Raw genomic sequence first — 27480 nt, 5'->3', positions numbered from 1 at the left:
CTTTCATCTATCTTTTTCTGACAACTTGAAATTTTGGACTCTGGCATTTTTTAATATATAATTATATATATTTTTTTATCTAAATCATTAGTTCATTTAAATAATATTTTATCTAAAAAAATTAAAATGGAAAAATAAATATATATATATATATATACATTTCAATTTTTTTTTTTTTTTTTAAATCCACATGTAGCCACAGGAGTGGGACTAGAGAGCCGCACATGGCTCCAGAGCCGCAGGTTGCAGACCCCTGCTCTTAGTGATATTGGAAATTAATTGATGGATGCTGTTATGATGATGCTATTAAACGATGTATTAACACTCCTGGTTGTTGAAATTAGGAGGATTGAAAACAATAGGTTGTTCAAGAGCTTTATTGAATAAAATGCGATTTTGAAAGTTGAAGTCAGTCGCGAAAAGCTTTATAACTTTATAAGTATGGATTCAGTTGGGATGAAAACAAACAGGTTGAAGGCAATGTGGGATTGTGGTGATAATTAGACCATATTTGGAACCAACTGCTTTGGCACCAGAGCAGGAAAGGAACATTAGCAAGGGAAATTAATTCTGCTTCTCTGAGGGAGCTGACGCAATAGGTGACAGATTACACATGAAGGTAGATGATTTCTATCAATTCATGTGGAAAGTAGCAACCTCTGAACTACCACGAACCTTAATGAGGTGTCATCAAAAAAAGAATCAGAAAATTATCAGACAGTATTTTTGTGCTTTGGTTTGTACAATATCAATAGTTGACAATAGGGTAGTTTTGATGACATATATCAAATCTTTATAGTGATTGTCTTGTGATACATCGTTGCGTCACCATAAAAAAAGTAAAGAAAAGGATTTTTAAAAAAACGCCTTAAGACAGCTGAGATGGGCTTCAGTAAGCCTAGTGAGGATAAGCAGTTCAGAAAATGGATGGATGGGATGGATTTAAAAAAAAAAATCGTTAAGGTTCAGTGATGCAGGATTTGAATCTCAAGTTATTTCAAGGCAAACACATTACTGGAATGCTTCAGACGAATGTCGTGCCGAATGCATTCATGGTTTAGCATAGCCATCAATTAGAATAGCAAAAGAGACACACCAGGCATTGGCTGCAGTCACACCTTCATCCCCCCATCTACTCGTTTCTCCCCAATGCTTCCTTATTACCGCTTGCCTCAAAGTGATTGGAAGAGAGGACATTAAGGTGTTACTCATTGGTGGTGACCGGCTCCCATCTACCTGTGACCCTCACAGTCTGGAGCTGCCTAACCCAACATCAACTTTGCTATCGTTTTCCCTCTCCTTGTGCAAGTCTGAAATAGGCTACTACAGTTTTTGGGGCAACTTTGGAGGAGTGTTGCATAATGAAGACGGAAAAGGAAGCCGACGCCACGTCAAGCGTCACGCTCAATCGTTTTGCTCAAGGTAAGACTAAAAATATTGTATTGCTTTGAGAGGAAGTCCACCCATATGCACGATTGCTGCAAAATTACATCATAACCTGTTGTACTCAAAAGAAACACTTGCTGTGCCATCACTCTAGAAAGTTTGCTATTTATTTGGATGATTATTTAAACTTCTTTAGTTTTACCCAAAAAACTGTTGGATTTACACCACTTTAAGTAAAACACCACAGTTCTTTACAAATTTAATTTGGTGTATTTATGTGCCACTGCACCAGCCCTTCTTGTGTGTAAATAGTGGGAATTTAGAATATGTTACATGACAACAGCGCTGAATCCCTTCGAGAGCCATTTGAGACTCTTTTGTAATTGACTTGACCCAGAAAGCACTTTAAAATTGGTCTTGGAAATTTTGTTATCACATTATCCTTCTCACTGAAAACAAAATGGCGAGCATGCACACTGGCAACCCAAATCTGATAACCAAGTCAAAATGTGTATCACTAACTTATGCTAACGCAGTAGTAAAGTTATAATTTGAGTAATGAATTGTATACTAACACTTACAGACCATTTTGTACTAAATAATCAAATGAAAGACAGTAAACCAGGTCCCTGGTTGGACAAGCGGAAACTGTTGTGACGAAGAGTAAATAAGGATGCACATCCCAGTGACACTTACAACCCAAGCAGTCTTGCAAATGGATGTTTGGCTGAACACTCTTAACGGCTAAAGAGGGCAATATGTAGTGTTTTATTTCCTAAATAACTCTTCCTTGCGGTTGCATCGACGATTCAGTGAGCAGTTATTTCCTCCTATGTGTATTACTGCGTCGAGAGTCTAAACATATTTTAATGTTTGAAGGGAAAAAAAGACCAAATGACATACACCCTATTGTACATTTATAGGTCTCAGGAGGTAGAATATTATTGACACTCTCATTCAGTAGCACTTATATGTGATCCAGTGCCTATTTAAAAAAAAACTAGAGCGCCTGCTGGTTCTCTACTGCCACCATTACCCACAAGTGTCTGTATGGATTTAAAGTTGTGCTCATAATAACATACGTTTTACTGATTATTCTTTCTTTTTCTTTTTTCGATAAAGAATGGTACATGATATGCAAATTTATGAGGGGCTGTCATAGATTTTGAAACACATAGTTGTGGGGAAAAACATCCTTTCTGCAATTGTTTTTCTCCCTCTAGCTGTGCCCCTCCCGTTGTTCTTTGGGGTTAGATTAATGTGTCACTGTACCATAAACTGTAGAAAGTGTGCCCTTGCACAGAAGATTAGTTTATTAATGCAGCATTTCATTGCTCATTGTTTAGTGGTCACTGTTTGACCAGCACGGTTGATGGTGAAAGTCCAAACAGCTGAGGGAAAAGGCCTCAAAGATGAATCGTCAAATGGAGATGAAAGTCGTAATTCATTTGGGGCGGGGGTTGTGGTGAAGATGGGGTAATTACCATTTAGGGGGGGGGGGCACATGAAAATGCAAACATTTGAATGAATGTTTTCTAAATGCAGAAAACAGTCACCTTTGGCCTCTTTCCCACACGGATCCTGCAAAATTGCAGCGACTCGACGTGCAGCTGCTGTTTTTACAGAATTCCCACAATCAGATGATTGAATGACATCAGTTTCAGCATCTGGCATGATGTAAAAAGTGCTTGCAACAGTTGCAGCAACTGTTCAACTTAACATGGTGAGAGAAACAAACGAGTGTGACTGAAACCTTTCGTTGTCCGGGCGGGCTTTGCTACAGCCCTAATACTATCATGAAGGGTGGAAAAATGCAAAATGAGTGATTTTTTTTAATTTAATTTAATTATTTATTTATATAAATTTCTGGTTTCATGTTAAAGCTAATCATTTTAGTTAGGGTATTCTAAGATAATAAAAATTACGCAATTGAGAGGCTAATTAAAAAATAAAAAATAAATATATATATATATATATATATATATATATATATATATATATATATATATATTAATAAGGTCTCTTAAAGAATCTTTGTGCAGTTTGTCACTTTTTTACTCACGACTGCCACCTCTGACCCAAAGCGTAACTGCAGCATCTGTGTCAGGCTCGTTCATGGTGCGCATGCGAATACTATGGAGGTAAATTTGGTGCAAAACTAACTTGTGCAAAAAATGTGTACCTGTAGAAAAAAGTCTAAATTTGTATCTGTAAAAGTCGTGATTTGTATCTGTAAAAAAAATGTGTGCCTGTAAAAAAAAAATTTGTGTCTGTAAAAGAAATGTGTACCTGTAAAAAAAAAAATTGTGTCTGTAAAATAAATTTGTACCTGTAAAAAAAAAAATTTGTATGTGTAAAACAAATTTGTATCTGTAAAAACAAATTTGTACCTGTAAAAGTCATGATTTGTATCTGTACAAAAAAAAATTTGTACCTGTACAAAAACTATAAATTTGTATCTGTAAAAGTTGTGATTTGTACCTGTAGAAATGACAACTTGTAGTCAAAGAAGTCGCCACTAGGAGTCACAAGTGGGTTTTCTGCTGCTGTTCTGTGACGTGAGTTTTGCCCCATTTCTCGCGGTACAAATGGAGCAAAACTAATTTGTACTTGTAGAGCGCCTGATTTGTACTTGTAAAGAAGGGGGCGGGCTCTGGTGTAATGAAGGGTTGTTTTGACCAATCAAGTGAGAAGGATTTGAGCGGATTGGAGCGCAACCTCATTGGTTTAGCGAACGACGGTGGCGGGACTCGCGGAAGGATACAAGCAGGACACATCGTCGCCAACCAACATACATATTAAGAATACTTCAGTCGACTGAAGTATTCTTCCTCAACATACATATTAAGAATACTGAAGTATTCTTCCTCAACATACATATTAAGAAGTATTCTTAATATGTATGTTGGTTGGCGACGATGTGTCCTGCTTGTATCCTTCCGCGAGTCCCGCCACCGTCGTTCGCTAAACCAATGAGGTTGCGCTCCAATCCGCTCAAATCCTTCTCACTTGATTGGTCAAAACAACCCTTCATTACACCAGAGCCCGCCCCCTTCTTTACAAGTACAAATCACGGCGCTCTACAAGTACAAATTAGTTTTGCTCCATTTGTAGCGCAAAAAATGGGGCAAAACTCACGTCACAGAACAGCAGCAGAAAACCCACTTGTGACTCCTAGTGGCGACTTCTTTGACTACAAGTTGTCATTTCTACAGGTACAAATCACAACTTTTACAGATACAAATTTATAGTTTTTGTACAGGTACAAATTTTTTTTTGTACAGATACAAATCATGACTTTTACAGGTACAAATTTGTTTTTACAGATACAAATTTGTTTTACACATACACATTTTTTTTTTTACAGGTACAAATTTATTTTACAGACACAATTTTTTTTTTTACAGGTACACATTTCTTTTACAGACACAAAATTTTTTTTTACAGGCACACATTTTTTTTACAGATACAAATCACGACTTTTACAGATACAAATTTAGACTTTTTTCTACAGGTACACATTTTTTGCACAAGTTAGTTTTGCACCAAATTTACCTCCATAGAATACGTGCACGATCTTAAAAGCGACAGCCACAGTTGACAAACGAAGACATGACTTCAAATGGTCTTCGGCCCCACCACCAAAGAAACTCAGGAGTGTGAAGGGTCCGCACACTCTATCATAAAGGGAAGATGAAAGCTGAGAAGTGCAGTCAGAGTAAAACAGTCAGGGCTCTTCGTACTCATCTGGGCATTGGTGGAGCATGCATGATGTAGAAAAAAGCTTTAACATGACCTTTTTAAACACCTTTAAATAGGTTTTGGAAAACACCAAGAAAATAATTTTGTTCAACAAAAGAAAAGCCCAACATTTTCCCATAATTATTCAATTGAAATGGTATTGTGCTTTGTAAATAAAAATTAATAACAAATGAGTATAATACTATAATCTCATGAAATAACTTTAACCTAAATGAACCCTTATTCCGAACCCTTCTAGTTCAAGCTTTTTTCCCATTGCACCAGTTGCACACCCAAACTGCTTTTCTCCACTCTGAGTGGTTGCTTTTCCATTACACTTATTTGAGGCTGTACGGTTATAATGGAGCGGCCGAGGTGGTGCTCGAACACAGACCAAAACGCAATCATGTACTAAAACTCTTTTCTATACAATCAGTATGTCAACACATTTAATGAACGCTTACTGGTTGATAACCGATTCACTTTGTTTTCATGCGATTATTTCTCCATTTAAAGACAAATAAAAACACACAAAGTACAGACACTGATACTAATGAGTGGATGTATTTTATTATTTCTTAAAGATTTACTACAGTATAGCTTGAAAAGATCATTAGCATCGCTGTTCTTTATGTGGCCACCGGAATGGTCCTCTGACCTCACTCCCCTATTGTAAAATTACGACTTTACTGTCAAAATGATTTTTACTTTTGAAAACATTTGCAACTTTAAATGCATACAACTTTAATCTCATAATGTAATCTTTTTCAGTGTGGTCCTAATACTTCTTTGTAGATATGTCCCACTTCTGGGTGAGTGGCATTGGTGTTTAAAACAGCTTGAATTCAACTACTACAAGGGAAAATGTTGGTTTCTGTCCACAACTGTGATTTAAACATCAGATGATTTCTGAAGTGAATAACTAGGGCAGCAGTGGTTAAAATGGTGTGGGGCCAAAGAGATCAAAATTTGACTCCCCCAGTCCCCAACACTGGGATATGGGCATAGGAAGAATGAAAGCGATTTAATCTCGAGGACTCTGTGGCCATTTCCTTTTATCGACTGCCAATCTGTGTCCAGGAGTTAGTGATTTAAGGCTGTCGTGTCTGCGTTTAAATGATGAATAACAGGCAGAATTTATAAAAAAAAATAATAATTAAAAGGAAGATGATGAAACACTGTTCAGTACAGGATCATGAATACAAATAAATGGCGACTTGCTCTGATGATAATGTCACTCAATCAGTGCTTTTTTTTTTTTTGTAATCCAGAAAATGAGGACATACATAAATGAGAACGGGATCAAGGATAAAAATAAATGTGGACTCGTTGTGTTCGAAATGTCACAAAATATTGAAAAACTGTACAGCAATGCAAAATATTACCACCCACCTCCAAACCGCTTATCCTCACTGTACAGTTTGTAACATGGGTCCTCTTGCTGTGCTTTTCATGACATGTGCTGCCATCTAGAGGCTTTTATGCTACAAAGTAGTATTAATAATGTTTCTGTTTATAGAGGTGGATGCCCAAAAATTTGAATATTAAGGGAAAGTCTATTTATTTCAATAATTTGTTTCATAAAGGGAAATGTTGTAGTTGTTCGCCACACACAAATTGAACATTTTCAAGACTATTTGTTTCAAGTTCGTTGATTATGCCAGAAAGACACAAAAATAAACAAATCTAGTATTTCACTAAATGTGATTATTTCATGTTGTAATATGAAATAAGTACAGTAATATTAAGAAATATGCCCTCAGTACTTTGTTGGCCCTCCTTTTGCATTAATTACAGCATAAGGAGGCATGGCATGGAAGTGATCAACCTTTAGCACAGTTCAACTGTTATTGTAGCCCAAGTTGCATTCATATTGGCCCTCAGATTGTCTGCATTTCGGGGTTTCTGTTCCCTCATCTTCTTCTTGACAATACCACATAAGGCCCATACATTTTCAATGAGGTTCAAGTCAGGTGAATTTGCTGCATGGCCAATACTAGCATTGATAATTTTGTCTTTGTGGGCAGGTGCCAAATCCTGCCGGAAAATAAAAACATGGTCTCCAAATCGTCGACAGAGGAAAAGCATGGAGTGCTCTAAAATTTCATGGTAGACTGTGGACTTGATCAGAGACAATGGATCCAAATCAACAAATTACATGGCTCCCCAAACCTTTATTGACTATATGAACATAACATTAGACTTTAAGCAATTTGACTTTTGCGCATCTCCAGTTCTCATCCAGACCTTGATTTCCAAATCAAATTCAAAATGTATTTTTATCTGAAAAGAGGACACGGTTGGGACCACTGCGCAGTACTTTTTCTCCTTAGCCTAGCATAGATACATCTGCCGCCGTCTTTGGTTCAGGCGTGGCTTGAGCTTGACGTATGGCATTCTGCAGCTATCATGCTGTCATGATGTCTATATGTGGTGGTTCTTGATGCACTGACACTATCCTCTACTACCACTCCTTATATGATAGATAGCCACAGCTCTTAATAGTTGCCCTAAAATTGATGACAGGCATGTGAAATTTGACTTTAAAGCTCATATCAAAATCAAATTCAGTGTACTTAAAACTCATCATGAATGACAAATTTATCAACTGTCAACTGAAGGTTAATGATTTCAATTTTTTTTTTTTAATTATAGGTCAAAAATAAGTAAACACAAAAACAATTAAAATACTACTACTACTACTACTAACAGTCTTGCCACAAATAGCGCAGGTCCCATGCCCACAAACTGCAGTTGCCACACGATGGCAGCAAAGCAACCTTTTCTATTGAGACAGTCATGAACTATATGAGTGAAGTTTCTCTCCTCAGTGTACCACCAGATGGAACCACAACAATATTTATGTGTTGGACAGGGCTGCACACATAACAAAAAGGTGAGTTTTTCAGCAAATAATGGAGAGAAATCTCTGAATGGGCAAATTTGCAGAAACCACAATTATATCCACAATGATAATGATGCTTAGCTTTGACTGACACATCCAAACAATAATTTGGACAATATTTATGTTTGTTTTATTAATACTCATATTAATACTTCCATGACTGTGTCAATCGCCAATCTTTATTGTCTTTATAAAAGGCACAACTCTGAACTGAAGTGTTCCTAATATTATGGCCTGAATAGTGGTAACATGAGCCAGCTCATAGGCAGAGGGACCCAGCAGGAACAAAAACCGGCCTCCACCCCAACACGTCACCTAACCACTTCCTCTTTCAAACCCATGTGCTGCTAGAGGAGGTCTTAGGTGCTCCACGTGTGCGTGAATGTATGCAACACATTGAGAGAGAGTAAGAGAGAGAAAGACTGAAGGACAGAGAGTGACAAACAGAAAGAGAGAGAGAGAGAGAGAGAGAGAGAGAGAGAGAGAGAGAGAGAGAGAGAGAGAGAGAGAGAGAGAGAGAGAGAGAGAGAGAGAGAGAGAGAGAGAGAGAGAGACAGAACGCAAACGTGAAAATGATGGGTTGACCTCTTGAGAGCATCTCACCTGAACCCCTGGAGAACATGGATGGCAAAAAAGTCCTCCATTTCGTGCCGGCCGGTAAGTTTTTGAAAAATATATTTTTAGAGGCGTGTGTGTGTGTGTGTGTGTGTGTGTGTGTGCATGTGTGGTTTGAGAGTCTCCCACAGTGCAACCCGAGCCACCTAATATCACGTGGAGCGGAGAACTCTGCTATGCATGTGGATTGATTTAAGACAACATGACTTTTGTTTTGCTGTAGTTGATTCACTTTTCCTCAAAGATATGGTGATGAGCAGCATTGCCCCTATTGTCAAAAAAGCAACAAAGTCAACATTCACCCCCAAACAAGGAAAGGGTTCATATGTGAGGATGTGAAGCAGCTACATAGACTACGTTTGCTTAGTCAAATGAGATTTTTCATCGAGATTTATTTGTGCTTGCGCCTTTTAGTCGCCACAAACCGGTAAATCTCGATCACATGTCACAGATTAAGAAGATTAGGAAGATGAAAAATGTCTCGTGTTTTAGATCTGACAAACCATTTGCTTTCAATTGATATGACGTATCCAATCGGATAGCATTTATGGCTGATATTATTGTTGGTCCACTGGCTACGTTTACTGTGCCGGATGAGCAAACATGAGGCGGTTTTCATTTGCAAGACTTTGAGTTGTTGAAGTGGACTGAGCAGTGAGGCTTTCCTTCCTGCTGTTTGCTTTATTTCGCGTCCGAACGTGTACATTGGGACGTCAAGTGCAAACACAGTTCACACAGCAGTCAGGTCGACTGAGCTCCAACGACACACGACTTGACCCTGATAAAATCTGACGAGTGACGGGATCTTGATATTCAAAAGCTTTTTTTTTTTTTTCTCAGAGACACCATAAGGGTTCTTTTTTCTGTTTGTTTCCTATTGCTCAAGGGCATCCTCTTCTTGCTGATAGTGGGATAGTGAGGATGAATACAACATTCTCCATGGTTAGAGGCAGTTTGGTGTATCCAGAGATTTGTTTGAGTGTCTGAGGGTTAGAGCAGTCGAAAACACGGATTCTTGAGTGCTAACTTTCTTGCACTGTGCAAATGTAACACGGTTATGCTGTTAAACTGATTATCATATGTACAGTATATTGCCTCCTGTTACCTTTTGTTAGATAGTTGCCTCATTACCCCAAATGTAGCGAGCACAAGGCATATTTAGGTGGAAAGGAATTGCTGTGTGTTTTAAAAAAATGCAAACAAACAAAACATATTTGCATTAAAGATGAAAACTCGCAATTGGAGTTACCTCTATCCCCCAAAGAGGGAATTAAATATTTTGTGCCTCCCAAATGCTCCGCCACGACTATAAATAGTATCATTTACCTATATATATATATATATATATATATATATATATATATATATATATATATATATATTTTTTTTTTTTTTTTCTTTTTCTTTTTTGCAAGTACACATTGAGAGTGTGCACTGCCACCTACTGTGGTGGATGTGCAATTACACTTCTAGTTTAAAAAAAAAAACATGAAGTCATACCTCACCCCCTTATTTATACTGAGTTGAAGTACTAAGTTACAGTAAACCTATGCCTATTTGTGGATTTCTATTCACAAATTCACCAGTTTGCGTTTTTTTTCTGTGGAACCTATCCTCAGCTATTTGTCACTTTCAATCACATTTTTGTGTGCTTTCTCCGAACATGCCACAAGATGCTGCCAAACAGGTGTATTTTTCTGCTGAGTGACTACTAAATGGCTCAAACTAACAAGTTAAATCAAATAATTGGCAAGCCATTTATTTTTAAGGGAACTGATGTGTATAGTTTACTACTACTAAAGGCAAGTTAGTTGTCTTTTTCTTTTTATAGCATTTTTGTTCTTATCTAATTTCATTAACGAAAATGTTGTTTTCAGTAACAAGTTATTTTATTAGTTTGTGTTAATTACGCACAATAATAATCTTGGCCTCGACAAGTGATTGTTATGAAATCTGTACAGGCACTCACTTTAAGTATGTGTGATACCGCCCACTGGTCATCATTGTAACAAAAGTCGAACTCACCATTGACTCAGCAGTGTATAGAGTGTGATGAGGGCTGGCTCGCTTGCATAAGACTGGGCTGGCCCCTAAAACAAGAAAATGTAAGCAAGACAAGAAGACAAGGGTGTGTCAGATTCTTGATCTTTATGATATATTGACATGCATGCCATTCTGGAAACTATTTGAAATTGTGGGGGGAAATGCATACAGAGTTAAGGAGCTACATGAAGCTACTCAGCTCACTTCAACGTAGTTTTGGGGCACCAAGATCCAAAGCAATACTTTTATTTTTGACAAACCTTTAACCTGGGCACAAAAACAGCAAAATGAGTAGCAAATCTCAAAGATGTGGAGAACACTGTAATGTTTAAAATCTATTTTGGCAGCCATTTTATGATTAGTATGTCCCTATCAGGGATTGCACTAATAATTAGCTATAGTCAAGAATACCTATGCCAAGTGGGACCTTTACCTTGGCGACACCACACAGTAAAAGTCTCACAGGTAACCTGTGTGGTACAAATAACTTGCTGCCTGAGCTGCGAGGCATCTCCCTGAGGGGAAAAGGAGGCCTTGGGAATGTTCTGTGCTAATCTGCTACGAGACAGAGTCTAGCTCAGGAGGCTTCAGAGCAAAACAGCTCTTCTTTATAGAAACACAAAGACTGCTTATGAAAACATCGGGCACAGCTGCTCTCCGGTTTTCATTGTAAGTGAGAGTGGAATATGTGCTTTCCACTGCATGCTATTGCTTCCTTCCAGATCGTCTTAACCGACAGTATTACGATCACTGTATGAAAAATAGCCTCTCCACATTGCACTGGTGTGAAACTGTCCAAAAAACATGCATCAACATATGGGAAATTTCTGTATTCGAATCGCCGCTCGCTTACTGTGAGGAGTTTGCATGTTCTCTCCATCCTTGTGTGGATCTTTTCAGGATACTCCGGCTTCCTCCAACATTCTAAACACATACAGGTACATGGCATGTTCATTGAAGACTGTTTGACTGTTATCTTCGGTGTGAATGTGACTATAGACGGGTCTTTGTTAGTATGTGCCCTACGATCGACTGGTGACATGTCTTGCAGCCTCTGTCTTGGCAAAAGTTAACCAGGACACATACTAGAGAAAATGGATGAATGTTATGTAGAATACATGAGAGACAATAAGGGTAGACCCACAGGCCATTTTGGGGTCCTGTCTCTTAGTTCGGTACATCCTGCCTATATTGACAATTGCAAACATCCGGGCATTTCTGATACTTCCCCAATGCAATGCAAATGCTTCTTTTATACAGTGGGGAAAAAAACATATTGTTATAGTAGTCAAACAACATCGAATCATATTTTAAAATCAAAATAAATCCACACAAATATTTACAGACATTATGATTTCACTACTGCTTGCGTACAGGTTAGTGACTATAGCGCGTTCTGGCTTGCATACAAATTTGAGCAGGTGCACCTAATTTTAAGTGTCCGCTGTGACACCGGCACTTACATAGACAACAGCGACCCCTAAATAATCAATGGCAAACTACAAGACCAATGAATTAAAATGATAATGGTCAAACGATTGACGATTCGAACGTAAATTTATACAAAATAAGTTAAATGTCATGTAAAATATACGCTTAATAGTATGAAATATGAAACTTAATACATTAGCGTGTTGCCGTTTAAGAATCTCATTGACATTATTTAGAAGAACGGCAATACAGAACATACAGTAAGCAAAAACAAAAGCGGAATTAGGAAGACATATTATATATTATTTTACCCAAACTTGCTAAAAATGAAACTTTCATATTTACTTACTTAACAATTTAGCCAGCTTGGTGTTCATGGTTCATTGTTTCCTTCACTTCCTTTTTCTTCTTCTTCTACGGTCAGGTATAATAGCGATGGCTTCCGCTATTACGTTCAAGTGATTTAAAAAAATATATACTTATTTTGATAGTCAAAATCCAAAGTGAACAATCTATTCCAATGTTTAATTTCTAACTATGTTTGGTTGTACGAAAGTATGGCCAGTCATTTGTTTTATATATGCATTGTGCAAGTATGTGTTTAGCATGAATAATGGATCATAGTTGAATGAAAAACAAACAAACATGGCTATGTTTTTTTCCCCGCAGAGGTCTCACCAACCGGGAGCTCCAATGGATATGCGTTCCAGGAAATGGGTTTGTATTTTTCTATATATTTGTGATGATTTCTTTGACTGCATTCTTGTCATTTTCCTTTTAAGGTCTACTTTACAAACGTTTGCATGGACAGATATCAATCCTAGTTATCCCCTTATACATAAGTTACATAAAATGGCCCTTAGTGACGTTTTAATACTCCATTAGTTAACAGCTACGCCTAGTAGGAGCATGCAAGTGTCAACAAGTGCAGTTTTATTTTTCCCCAAGTTGTATGCCAGAGGACGAATTTGGCATACAGCACTGGGGACAAGTGAGGCAAAACTACGATCAGACATTTTGGTGCTAGCGGTCCTGAAGTTCACTAGTGCGTGACACATGCCTAGTGTACTATTAAGTTTAATTTTGTACTAGACGACTAAAAATGGTGTTGTTAGACTATTGTGCTCTTGTACTAGTGATGACAAAGAGCGTACTAGTAAATTGACCTTTAGCTGGATATCAAGGATATTGAATAAATCCTCAAGTGACTTGTCATACTTGTGGTCTATTTCAAATGCATGCTGTCCCCTTGCTGGATTGTTGAGAGTCTTAATTAATGGCTACATAACGAGGCGGATAATCTGTAAGGGGTGCAATCATTACTCATGGAGGCTTTTTGCTTAATTCTGAGACCTGTGTTCCTTCTCATAAAATAAGCTTCCACACTGTATTTATCGTCTGTACAATAAAGGAATTTACGAGGTGGTGCAATTTGTTATATTGCTGCAGGTATTCTTTAAAGGTTTTTTTTTTTTTAATTGGATCTCTCTCTCTTTCTCTCTCTACTTGTGGCTAGATGCCAGGGTGTAAAACAAAGCCTGGCTAACTATAGGAACCCTTAATGTTGCTAATATAACACCTAACGCTCAATAAATAACCCGTTTATCTCACATAGGGCCAACAAATGAAATCAATACGGCTTGCTTTGTGTAAATCAATTATTTTTATGCTATATTAACTTAAAAGTAGCAAACTGGTTTATCGCAGAGCTGCGCAATGGAGAACAAGAGGATTATGGGAAAAATTCAGCCATCCCGCACAAGGACCCCATCTTTGACAACGAGAGCCAACTCAGTGTGTCAGGTGTGTAATATGAGTGTCACAAGAGAGGAAATAACACTAGCGGTTATTATTAAATTATCACAATTGAAGCTCAAAAGTCCTAATTATGTATTATTAGAACATGTCTCAAAATGTATTTACAAAAAAAAAAATCATCACATATGACATCAGCAAATCTTTGAGACTTTAACTCAGAGAACATCTTAAACATATCCCACCTATATTTTGCAATGTCTTTGGCTTCTTTAATGATGACACCACAAACAAGTAACTGAAGCAGTCGTGATAACCATTAAATCTGAAATGCAAACACATTTAAATGGTTTCGTATGTTGCATATTTGGACCATATTTAATTGTTCAGGCACCTCTAATTTATCATATTTGTGTATCTTCTTTAAGTCTGCCACTCCGTCAAATTTTGAAAAAACGTTTAATTGTAGTCAGTCAAAGGGCAACTTGATAGAAACTGATCCAATTTGTGTGTTTATTTTTGTGTTATGTTTTTATTTACAGATACAGAAGGTCCAGGGTTTGGCCTTTTAAACACAACAAGAAAGGTAAAAATCATCTTTTTACCTAACCTTTTTCTTACAAATCATCTTGGGCGGGACAACTTGTTAATCTCTAAATAGCACATGCAAATGTGAACACTTTATAAAGGTATGTCATAAAAGATATATTTCAAATCCAAACTCAAGTTTTTTCCCCTGGAATCTAAATGCACTTTCCCAGCCTTCTCTGTCATGCTTTCATGTACTCCTGCAGGGATTTTTCTGGGGTCCTCCACATGACTTACCGTAGTTATTCTATTTTTCTTTGAGCTGCAAACGTTCTATGTCGCCATCCTTTTTTCCTGATTTGATCAAAAATGTCATCCTTGAATACAAATGTAATAATCCTTGACGCTCCCTCCATGAGTCTTGCTTTCATGAGGTGGCCTCTGCACTGCACATTATAGGATACTGGTGGATTGCTAGGTTTGAGCACACTAAACAAAAACAATTATATAAAAAAAAAAGAAAAAGGAACACTATCTTGAAAGTACAGATTTTCAAACGTAAACAGACAAGACGCGACAGAGTCAAGTCGAGTCTTTTAATACGTTTTAAGCCAAGCAAGCCCCGGGTTTTAAAACTGGTGACTTAAGTCTGACTTGAGTCTATAGGATTCTCCCTCATCCCTGCCTCTTTAGTATGTGAAGCCGATGGACTTTTGCGAGGAGGTGCGCGCCCACAGAGAAGTGGATTCCTTCCTGGCCCAGGCAAGCATCCTCCTGGACGAGGGATCGTCCACTCTGGACGAGGTCTTGAGGCGGATGTTGAGCAGCGCTGTGGAGGACGGCCACACCAAGTGTGATGTCGACCAGGTCATGGCCTCGCTGTTCACTGATGCGGGAAGGAAGGAGCTGGACGGTAAGAACGCAAAGCATGAAATGAGACAAGTGATTTGGAATTGGATTATTTCGACTTGTTTTGTTTGCATGCCAACAGTTCACCTGCTGTCAGAAACCATTCAGGGGGTGACGGTGACATCCACGGGGATTCATTACCAGCAGTCATGGCTTTGTATTCTGTGAGTTCATGTCCATGACATTGCCTTCAGCTTCATGCTGTATTTCTTTCTTTATTTGTGCTTTGTAATCAATACAAAATGGTGGGTCAGTTGTAAAAATATTATATAAAACAATGAGCCTGATTTACGTGCGTGACAGTTGGATGTACGGGCCCATCTTCTGCAATACTGCCTTTGAAACAGACAAAAGACTGCTCTGGCACAGACTCGCACCCATTGTCATTGTGCTCTGAAATGACCAAGATGCAAGTCAATATAAAGTTGAAAGGAATTTATTCATCGGCGATACAGCATGACTCCTTCTTGTGTCAGCCCTTAGATTGCTTTGTTTCTGGTATTACATGAGCTCACTTCACCTCTCATTTTGCCTTTGCCTCAATTTGTGCAGGTTTGCACTTGCAGAATTGGTCATTAAAGACGCAATTCAGCCATTTAGCACTTCATCTCATAATGCGCAGAATTAACTGCATGGCAATTTTATTCATTTGGCAGACACAATCCAGGGTGTGCCCTGTTAGTAGATGAGCATCCACATCTGTTTGTTTGAGCCAACGTTAACAGCCTGTGCATATCTAATGTGCCATTTTTACACCATATTTATATTGAATATTCTGTGCATCTTGATTATGCCATGTTTAACTCTCTATACATGTAATATACCATATTTTGAGCGTATTTACTGTTATGGTAAATAATAGTGTCATACATTTGTGTTATAATGACTATTTATGCTTACAATTGTGCTTGGCTTGTACACTTATAAGCACAACTGTAAATGTACAAAAGCTAAATGTCGCTTAACCCCTGTGAACCGTTTTGGGCTTTTTCATAGTTCTGACCAAGCCATTTCAAAATAAAAAACTGCCCACGATCAATGACACAAAAATGCTATGAATTGTCACCAAAATTCACATGCACTTCAAACTGTGAAAATATCAAAACAATTGACCCAATTGAAACAATTGTGTTTTGGATTATATCGACATTAAGCCTTTTTCTTACCATAGATTGCGCTCATATGTTTACAAAGCCTTAGGACATGTCAACTTTCAAGCACAACTGTATAAGATAACTAACATTTGTTTCAATGTTTCTGGTGACCGACGTAAAAGATTTGGACTTCATTGATGTACTTTTTGAACATTTTAAATCAGATTTCTCAGCCTCTTATTTAATTGGGTGTAAAAAAAAAAAAGATCGCCTGATGTGTGTTTTTCAGCTGCAGTGTGAGTAGCCTACAGAAACGCCACGTTTGCATCGCACGTCTGGAAAGGCCGCAGAACTGGGGGGTCGACTGCTGCGAGGCGCGCTACGTCATCCTCATCCTGGCCCCACCCAGAACGGTAAGTGCACTAGACCAGTTGGTCCTAATCGCTGTGAGAGGTCATCATGTGTGTACACTACTGTAAATTGTCCAATTTCACAAATAGAACAAAATCCTGAGTAAATAACGCAGGTGCAGGTGTGCCTCACGAAGTTGCATACACAATTGTACATTTCATAGCCAACAAACATCCTTGGAATGTTCCCATGCTTCATCGCTCACAGAAAAGTACCAAGTCGGCCATTGAAGTGGGACGGACATTCGCCACCATGTTCGCGGACATTTCCTTCAGACAGAAGCTACTGGAGACGAAGACCCTGGAGGAGTTCAAACAAGAGCTGATCCGCCAGCGTCAGCAACTCTCTGCGTTCACAGAGAAGGAGGCTGTCGACCAAGTGGACGACTTTGATCCACGGAGAGGCAAAGAACTTAAGGTAAGGGAAGAAATTGGTGCCCTGTTGTGTCTACAGTCGTGCGAAAATCATGGTACCGACAATAAAACGCCATGTTTCCAAACAACATTTTATCTTTCGGCTGACATTCCGTCTGTAGCGCTCCAGTCAGGCGTGCAATGAAATCAAGTGCCAAATGATGTGATTATCCTGATTCCAAAATTGACTTGTCAGGCGGGGGGGGGGGGGGGGGGAAGAGATGCAGATGGGTTGGAGAAAAGGCTGCCAAGTGCGACTGGCTGCAAAATGACTGGAGACCCATAATGAGTCGACAAAACACTTCATTATGTCCAGTGTGTACTTTTGTACCAAACACCTAAACAGTTCCCCTCTAGAGAAATCTTGTGTTTGGGTTGTAACATTGACATACTTTGTTTCCTTGATGAGGATGGTTAAATGTTTGTCTAAAAGCCTTGATGAAGTAAGGGGATTGATGACTGAATAAGAACACATTTAATTGTCTTTATTGTACCATATTTTGACCATACGGTCTGTGTATGGTATATAGCCATACGGTATACTATATGAACTGTATAGTATATGTTCCAGTATACAGTATATGTACAGTATATGCACCATATTTAGACTATTTATTCATCTGTGCATCTGCATTTTTAGACCACGTGATACTGTACAATATTTGTACTATATGGTCTCATATATCATATTTAGACCACATTTAATAATCAGTTCTAATGCACCCAGTTTAGACTGTCCATATTCATGCATACTATTGTGTACCATATTTAGATCGTATTTATTTTTCTTTGTACCTAAAAATGTAGCAAATTAAGACAATATGTAAAGGGTGTGGTTTTTTTGGGGGGGGACAATATATTCTATGTAGCCCCACTAGTCTAAATACGGTATTATGGTTGGTATTGTGTGAGTGGAATATGAGTTAAGCAGCAAAATCCAGCTGTTTTTATCCATCTCAGGGGGCGGCCATTTTGCCACTTGCTGTCGACAAAAGATGACATCAATGTTGCTCAGGTCTCAGGTAACAACCAATCACAGCTCAGCTTCAGAAACTAGGTGAGCTGTGATTGGTTGTTTCCTGAGCAACATTGATGTCATCTTCAGTCGAGACAGCAAGTGGCAAAATGGCCACCCCCTGAGCTGGAGAAAAATGGCTGGATTTTGCTTCATAACTCATATTCCGCAAATGTCATCGTAGTAGAGGTGAGAGGAGGTCAAATAGTCTCGTAGCAAGTCATAAGTCAGTCGAGTCTTAACGTTAAAGTTTCAGACAAGTTCATCAAACAAGTCAAGTCCTCACTGAATTTCGAGCAAGTCGAGTCCAGTCAGCACTTGGCTTTAGAAGTTCATAAGTCATACAACCTTGCTGAGTTACCACATGTATTTGATACGACTTAAGTCTGACTTGAGTCAAGTCGTGTAACTAAAATCCCCTACGTCTGATGGATAGGACCTATTACTGAATACGAGTTTGAAGGTTGATCAGAAAGAAAAGTGCTATGAACTCTTTTGATTTAAAGTAAAGTTTGCTCAAAACTCAATAGCTCTTCAACTTGTGAGCATACAATACTCAAACAGTCCCTCAAATGTCCTGCCACACTGACGTGTTTTTTTTTTTTACTATTATTTTTAATCGCAGTGTAAAGATTTCTTCAGAGCCGGTAAAGGTGTTTACGACGACCTACGCCGCCGCCTTCCGCTCTACCCTTCCGACTTCACAGACGGTAACTCACCTTCTTTCAGCTTTCATAAGTGTTGTGCTTTAAAGGCATTTGAATGTTTTGTGTATTTTACTATCACCCTGAAAAAAAGGTATCATTGGGAAGGACCGCTCTCTGCTCAAGTACACCACTACTGCTATTTTTCTTTACATCGCTATTCTGCTGCCAGCCATCGCCTTCGGCTCTCTCAACGACGAAAGCACGAGAGGGGAGATAGGTACTGACTTTATAAATACTTCAGTTGCCAACATTAAATAACATTGTAGATAACAGGTGTCAAAATCAAGGCATGGGATCAGATCCAGGTAATAAAGTAAGCCTACTTAATGTTTCTTGCTCAGTGGATTTCATTATTTTCATTTTTGCAGAAAATCTGCACTGGCCTTATAAATTGTCTTCACTTTGAAAAGCATATTTTTCACTAAATCGCTTCTAACCATAAAATGAGAAATAGTTACAGGCTGTGTATGGTTTAGGCCAACACTATCTAAAGAAAGACTGAAACCTTCAAAAATTGTAATTCATTTGTCAAGGTTTAATCGAGTTCAACTGTAAATGGATTTGATTTAGTCAGCAAATAATAATCAAACCCAAGTTACGTCAATTAAACCATTACATTGTAAATAGTATTTGAATTGTACAGCAATAATATGTTCTATGCAGCCCCATTGGTCTAAATTAGGAATTTTGGTTAATATTGCGTTAGTGGAATATGAGTTAAGCCGCAAAATCCAGCCAGGGGGCGGCCATTTTGCTACTTGCCGTCGACTGAAGGCGACATCAATGTTGCTCAGGGCTCAGGCAATGACCAATCACAGCTCACCTGCTTTCTGAAGCTGAGCTGTGATGGGTCGTTACCTGAGACCTGAGCAACATTGATGTCGCCTTCAGTCGACAGCAAGTGGCAAAATGGCCGCCCCCTGAGATGGGTAAAAAATAATGGCTGGATTTGGCTTCAGAACTCATATTCCACAAACGTAATATTAATCAAAATGTCATGTTTAGACAAGTGAGGTCACATATAACATATTATCGTCAAGAAATGTTTACGGTTGACTTCCACTTTAAGAACCCCTGTGTGCAGACTGAGTTGAATATCTTTCACAGATGTTCAGAAGACCATAGTGGGCCAGAGCATCGGAGGCGTGATCTACTCCTTGTTTGCCGGTTCACCGCTTGTCATTCCACTGACCACTGCCCCACTGGCCATCTTCATAAGTGGTGCGTTCTCATAAACATATTCCACTGAGATATTGGCAGAGGTGGGAGTAACTCACAGATGTGCAAGTCATTCGTCCCGCCACATACAGGGTCAAGGCTTCCATAAGTCTTAGCCAAGCAAATCCTAAAACTGGAGACTTGAGTCCAGCCAGGGGACTCCAGTTTCCCACCTCTGGATATTGAACCAACAAACAGATTTTTTTTTCTTCATACAATTGGGTTTGCTCATAGTGATCCGGGGCATCTGTGATGACTACGACCTGGACTTTGACGCCTTCTATGCCTGCATCGGCTTGTGGAACAGTTTGTTCCTCATCCTGGGAGGTTTTTTCAACGTCAGCCTGCTGATGAAGCTCTTCAAACGGTGAGTACATTGTACAACATAACATAACAAAAAATAATAACACACAGGCTGACACGACCACATTTCCACAGTTAGACGTGTGACATTTCAACTCCTGTTTAAATAAACACTTTGCTCAATAAACCCAATTGGGACCTCAGGGCAAGGACTTTGATTTAAAAAATTGGATGTTATGACTTCCTTTTTTTTTTGCACCGTGATGTTTTATTCCACTGGGTCGGATTGTTATGTCTGCACACTTGGAAACAACCCTGCTATGCTTCTCTTTCTCCCAGCTCCACAGAGGAAGTCATTGCCTTGTTCATCTCCATCGCATTTGTTGGGGATGCAGTGAAAGGCACAGTTAAAAGTGAGTCCAATAAACACGTGTAATTATGATGATAGACTTGGCATAGCAGGGATGGAGAACTTTATGGAAGGTACATGAACAATTATAATGCCAAGATTATTATTATCATTATCATAAGTATTTAGGCGTTTTGTTATTGTTGTTTCTTTAAAAGAACATTACCTCTGAGGATCAAGTGCCTCAATCATTAAACAAAAATTATTAAATTTTTTAATATATTTTTTAAAAGGTTTAATTAATTAAATATTTAAATATACAAAATTGTTAAAATCAATCTTAAATAATATTTATGCTATACACCCCCCCCCCCTAGTTTTAAATGGAAATTATTTTTTGAAATTAAATAGTAATTAACATGATACATAAAAAAATATTTAATTCAATAATTTTCTCTTTGTTCCACAAAAAAGGAAAAGTTTTAATCCAATTACAGTGGAACATTAGTTTTTATGATGAATCTGTTCCAGAAATTTGGACTAAAACAATATTAGGAAATCATGTCAATCTAATTAATCCATTCCAAACAAAATGTAGTTTTAAATAGTGCTCTATCCTAAGTTTTTAAACACATCTAGCTGTAAATAACTTGAAACTGAAAATAATTTTGAAATTTTTGTCTCATTTTCATCTTTTTGATTTGAAACCCAAATGTCTTCAGTCTTCAACAAAAACAAACAAATTGACCTTGCCGTCCCAATACTTTTGGAGGGGACTGTATTCTCAAATGAATAGTCAATTAAAGATGTCTCTTTCCTTGCTAGTTTTCCAACACTTCTTCCATGAGCCCACACTGGCGACTGCAAACAGCACGCTGGTGCTTCACCAGATCACAGATGTTCTGGAGCAGATGAAGAACCAAACGTCAGGCCATCAAAACGCCAGCGGGACCCTGATGGCGGATCCCGCCGAGGAACACGCCAAGGTCTTCCTGCCTAAGTCTCTTGTGATTTGCTCCAGAGAGATCCCTATCCTGTGCCTGCTGCTCATGCTGGGCACCTTGTGGCTGGGTTACGCCCTCTACCTCGTCAGGAGGAGGTAGGCCACTGACGGCAAGACACCCTAGCTATTACACTTGCACCTTATGAACTGTCTTTTTTTTTTTTTATGTCATAGGTATAACAGATTCTGATGAACATTTACATCCATCCATCTATCCATTTTTCCGAACCGTTTAATCCTCACAAAAAGACCAAAATAAACATTACCGTAGTTTTAATTTTGTCAATGAAAACTAAACAACAATAATTTAATCAACACACATTTTTCACCGGGCTAAAACTAGACTAGACTAAAACCCTTATTAAGAAACGAAAACTGGGACTAAATCAGTATGCATTTTCGTCGACTGATGAAGACGACAAAAAACTGTACTCAAATCTAAGGAAATTTTAGTTCATAAACAAAAAACGAGATGAAAATTATATGATTATGATTTGTTTAGTTATAACGTAACAATCCAACGTCCAGAGCGTTCCAACAATAATGTTAATCCGACCGCTAACTAATGCTGACTAACATACTAGCTCATAGCATGGAATCATAGCAGCCCTTCGTTCATATACTATAATTGTGTGTGAAGTTGTTTTTCATCAAAAAGATAAGACATTTTTATGTGAAATTGTTTTCGATCCAACATGTTCAACATAATCTGCGGACAAAAATATATACATGGGTTAAATATGTCAACTATATGATTATGTTTTCTTGGACTAAAATAAAGACAAAAATGCTAGATTTATAGTCGACTAAAAATGAACTATATAAAATCAGGATAATTTTGACTAAACTATGATTAAAAAAAACTAACAAGCATGATTGAAATTGGACTAAAACTGAGACTAAATTTAAAAATGGCGGATAAAATTAGCACTACTACATTATCGTACCTATCTAGCTAACACACACACACAATTGTAAAAAAAAATTGGTGAGAAATCCCACAACAATATCCAGACAACAATCTTGAGTTTCCAGTTCCACCCCCAAACCAGATGTCTGTTGTAGTTCTAAAATTGACCTGTGAGAGGCAGTGTGGTGCCTCACCAACGCATACGGAAAAAAAGGACTAAAGAGTAGTCGTAGTTGTTATAACTAGATTAGAAGATGCTAGGCTAAGGTCTATTGGGGGCCCCAAGCAGAAATTAACTGTCCCCCTACTTATACTGTGGCAACGTTTATAACGGAGTACACTTGACCACTGTTTAAAAATGAATGTCTCTTTCGCACTCCTGGGAGAGTAATCCTTTGCATCAGTGGTTGAGGATTGTGTCTCGTTTGAATGCAACTAGATAAATACAGCCATAAAGTGGATCATTTTGTCCAGATGAAATCAAGTGGGGCGAATGAATAGCACAAGTAGGTTTCACAGCATTTTTGCCGCTTTATATATTCCATCCGTCACCGTATGAGAGGGGAATATTTCACTTTCCGCTGCACTCTTTATTTGTCTGCCAGCCACTGTGACCCATTTGTTCCGGCCACTTGACACAGCGCTGTGAAATGTGAAAGATTCGTTTCTCTCTCTCTCGGCTTGTTGTGGCAAATATTTTACTGTACAGTAATAAACAACACAGTCAAGAGCTCCCGCGTTTGAATCTCGGCTTTTTTTTTCTGGAGCTTCCACTTCTTTGTATAGCTCACCATGACACAAATGTGTGTTATTAAAAACGATATTAAAAATGGATGGAGTAAAGACTCAAGACTGGGACACACACCAAAAGTACGTTTAATTCCTATGTTAGCATATGGAAACAAGGTCTTCTCAGTTTTTGTGAATTTCCCTGATATTTTGCAAGCCTGGCTATAATTGTTTCTTGATATAAGATAAATGAGCCACATGCTGCTTCACTAAGTCTAAAGCCAAATACGTTTCTGATCTGCTTTGAGAAATTTCCATTACCACTTTTTTTTCTAATTCCTCTCAGCCCATACATGAACAGCAAAGTCCGAGAAGTAGTGTCCGACTGCGCCCTGCCCATCTCCGTGCTAGTTTTCTCCTTCATCGGCTCGTACCTCTTCCTCGACATACAGAGTGAGTGCCTGTCTCTTTGTCTTTTTGACCATATGACACATGTCAAACGATTCGCCCCTCCCCCCTCTCGACAGTCCCCGTGTTCAGCGTCCACAACGGGCCCGTCTTCAACTACCCGCCCTTCGACAAGCTGTCGGGCCTGAACACCCTGAGCGCCGTGGGCCTCGGCTTCCTCCTCGCCCTGCTCATCTTCATCGATCAGAACATTGTCATTTCACTCACACACGTACCGGAACACAAGTAAGAGACGGGTGCTTTTTGTAGTTTTCTGCTAGAATGCAGTTGTAAACACCTGCGCAGTCTCGTGAGATTCAATGCGAGAGCATATTGATTCCAGGGCGGAGTGATACAGCCTTAATGTAAATTCTCAATATAAATTCTCAGATTTGCATTTTTTTCGTTTTGCTTAAAGAAAAAGTAAATGACAATGACATTATTATTATTTTAAAGTTTAGCTTTCTCTTTTTCTCCTCTTCTGGGGTTTGCTTTCTGTCTCCTGATACCAAAAAAAACTTGCATCAACTTCCACATAAATAATAATGAAAAAAATATTTAAATATAATGGGAAAGGAAAAGTGAAAATGTCCCTTTTGACAAAATTGAAAATTTAATTCAATTTCAAATTCAAAATTTTCAGCGAAATTGAAATTGACTGTGTTTGGTTCTACTGGGTTCCTTTCTAGCCATACAGAAAACAATATGGAAATTAGTCTTCTTAGTTCTTTGCTCTTTGGAAAAATAATCACTGCAGGACTCAGAAAAGTCGCTAATAGTGACCAAATAGCTAAGTAGCCAACTCTTTGAACTTAGCTTATCTTTTAATAGATATAATGTATTTGGAATTCATTCGATTTAGTCTCTTGTTGTTGAAGTTTGTTTAATGATTGAGAGAGGGAAAAAAAATATTCTGATGTACGAGTTTGTCGGTTGCAGGCTGCTCAAAGGCACGGCATTCCACTGGGACTTAGTACTGACGGGCCTCATCAACATCCTCATGTCCTGTCTGGGGTTGCCATGGATGCACGCCGCCTTCCCGCATTCCTCACTGCACGCTCGTCAGCTGGCCAAAATGGAGCAGCACGTGGAGAACGGCCATGTCTACACCACGTGCGTCAACCATATATATATATATATATATATATATATATATATATATATATATATATATATATATATATATATATATATATGGCCCACAACTTAAGTGATTTTAAGTATTTATTTGTTTATTTTTTACATTATTTGGGCTTCCAGTTTATAAAACCCATGAAAACAGGATGTCAAAAAATTTGAATAATGTGGAAAAAAATCACCATGGCCCTCATTTTCCCTCATTTTCCTCTTGATAGTACTGTATTACAAGAGGACACCAGAACCAAAAACAAAGAGCTGACAGCAAGCATTAAAAAGCCCAAATAATGTAAAGGGCCCTGAATCTATAATCTATGGAAGTTTGACTTTTTGAATGGAATTACGGAAATTATTCCATTTTTTTTGAGGATGTTCCAATTTTTTGACGAGCGCCTGTATATATCCCACTCATAAAAACAAATCCAGGTTGAGACTGTATTGATGCCAAAATGTGCAGACAAGAAGTCACACCAAAACAAACGAACTGAAAAATAATGACGAGAACCTTGAATGAGGGGAAACCAAACGCGTTTTGTTTTTGTTTTCCTCATCTTGATTGTATTGGAATGTTGAAAACGAGCACCATGAAGGACCCCCGATGCATGTTTTCTCTTTTCAAATGTCAAACAGTATCATCAGCGTGAAGGAGACGCGTCTGACCTCGCTGGTTGCCAACATCCTGATCGGCCTGTCCGCCTTCATGCTGCCCATTCCTCTCCAGTGGATTCCCAAACCCGTCCTCTACGGGCTCTTCCTCTACATCGCCGCTACGTCGCTGGACGGGAACCAGATGGTGGACCGCATGGCCCTGCTGCTGAAGGAACAGGTGTGCACAAATCAACCTGTTTGGATAGCCTTTTTGCTCCTTTTGCACGTGTTGTAGAATGATCGGCATAACGATGCACATATGCTAGATCTGGTGGCCCCGATGCAAGTGGACCGTTTGTCCTCCTGCATTGTTGTTGTTGTTTTTTTATGAAATAAGGCATGTGACTTTTCTTGATGTAGACGGCCTATCCCCCCACCCACTACGTCCGCCGCGTGCCCCAGAGGAAGGTGCACTACTTCACCGGGCTGCAGATGATCCAGCTCATCATCCTGTGTGCCTTTGGCATGTACCCTCTGCCCTACATGAAGATGGTCTTCCCCCTACTGATGATCTTGCTCGTCCCCATCAGGTGAAGACAGACAAACTTTTGTTTCTTTCCTGTTTGATAACTGAATAGCACGCTGGCCTGTCTACGTCAAATTAATATTTCATTCACCTTCTGGATTTACCCGAACAAATAGCCCCCCCCCCCCCCACCCCTTCTGCCGCATATAGAGTTGCTAGCTTCCCACTCCTCTACCCGTCCGTCCCTGTCCGTCATGACGATGAAAAGTTTCTTCAGTCAGACTGACATTCGCCTGTTTATGTAAATAGACTTTTAGAGTTATGTGTTTTGTTTATGTAAATGCGCCGAAGGACGTTTTCATTGTCTCTAATTGGCCGTGTATGTAAATGAGCAGGTAGGTTTGCATTTTCTGTTTACATGAATCAACAGCTTATTTTTATCATGTTCATATATAAAGTGACGGACAGACATTTGAATCATGACTGTAATTTAAATGGACAGATGGACGTTTTTGTTGCGTTTGATTGGACAGACTGTCGTTTCCATAATCTGCATATGCAAATGAAGGGCTAATGTCGGTATTATGGTTATGTAAATAGACAGATTGACATCTTTATTGTGTGCGTGCGTGCGTGTGTGTGCGTGCATGCGTAATTGGACACAAATATATTACATTATGTTTTCATGTAAATTGGGAGCGATATTTGCGTTATCAGTGTGCAAAAATGTACTTATAGACCTGTATCTGTTTATGTTCATATACCTGCATTGTGCGCATGGAATTGTACTAAATGAGCAAACTGTTTTGTTTTTTTAGCCCAATATGACATTTGTAATATTTTCTCTGTGTTTTCATTCAGGACCAGCTTACTTCCAAGAATTATTGACCCCAAATATCTGGACATCATGGACTCGCAGTACATATAGAACAACAGAACATTTAAGAATATATATATATATATATATATATATATATATATATATATATATATATTAAAAATGAAGAAAATGGACTCTTGACATATCTGCAGTTGCTTGTTAACAATCAGTGTCATTATTGTAATCATTGTTAACTACTTCACCAACCATTTTCTGCGAGCTAATCAGTCACTAGCAAGCATCCACACACACAAAAATGATATAATTATTCAGAACCTCTTTTTCAGTTGTATTTGTATTTTTTTTGTTTTGCTTTTTGTGGATTTTTTTTTTTTTTAACATGACACATTTTTATTTGAGCATCACTTGTGCAATACAAATGGTTGTACTGACGTTTAGTTAGAATAAAATCAATGTATCATTTGAATGAAACTCAA

At 38.5% G+C, this 27480-nt stretch overlaps 2 protein-coding genes across 8 annotated transcripts in view; one reads left to right on the top strand and one right to left on the bottom strand.

Moving 5' to 3' along the window:
- LOC147168591 (uncharacterized) overlaps positions 1-12919 on the bottom strand; it is a 53654-nt gene extending 40735 nt beyond the window's left edge. For both annotated transcript variants that reach the window (XM_086084709.1, XM_086084708.1), the window contains exons 1-3: positions 12471-12919; positions 11544-11614; positions 10673-10737 (exon numbers count right to left, since the gene is read on the bottom strand). In XM_086084709.1, coding sequence (XP_085940835.1) covers positions 10673-10737; positions 11544-11614; positions 12471-12498 — 164 coding nt within the window. In that variant the 5' untranslated portion in view covers positions 12499-12919. The remainder of the gene's footprint in view (positions 1-10672; positions 10738-11543; positions 11615-12470) is intronic.
- Positions 1246-27480, top strand: LOC147168590 (solute carrier family 4 member 11-like). 6 transcript variants are annotated; one of them, XM_086084704.1, is made up of 20 exons: positions 1253-1422; positions 12791-12838; positions 13829-13924; positions 14419-14462; positions 15098-15317; positions 15396-15477; positions 16697-16820; positions 17026-17235; positions 18872-18956; positions 19045-19170; positions 20061-20174; positions 20406-20538; positions 20814-20887; positions 21649-21922; positions 23812-23918; positions 23993-24158; positions 24852-25025; positions 25680-25875; positions 26058-26227; positions 27025-27480. In XM_086084704.1, exons 1-20 carry the CDS (start codon positions 1362-1364, stop codon positions 27089-27091), a joined length of 2571 nt encoding a protein of 856 aa, XP_085940830.1. In that variant the 5' UTR covers positions 1253-1361; the 3' UTR covers positions 27092-27480. The 6 variants fall into 6 exon arrangements, with proteins under 6 accessions (XP_085940827.1, XP_085940830.1, XP_085940828.1 ...); XM_086084705.1 differs by lacking the exon at positions 1253-1422 and adding an exon at positions 8417-8689; XM_086084701.1 differs by having other exon boundaries at positions 1246-1422; positions 15098-15477.

Source organism: Leptonotus elevatus, chromosome 9, assembly GCF_054856555.1.
Source record: "Leptonotus elevatus isolate MCC_2025b chromosome 9, RoL_Lele_1.0, whole genome shotgun sequence".
Taxonomy (NCBI): Eukaryota; Metazoa; Chordata; class Actinopteri; order Syngnathiformes; family Syngnathidae; genus Leptonotus; species Leptonotus elevatus.
This window is presented reverse-complemented; position numbering and strand designations above follow the sequence as displayed.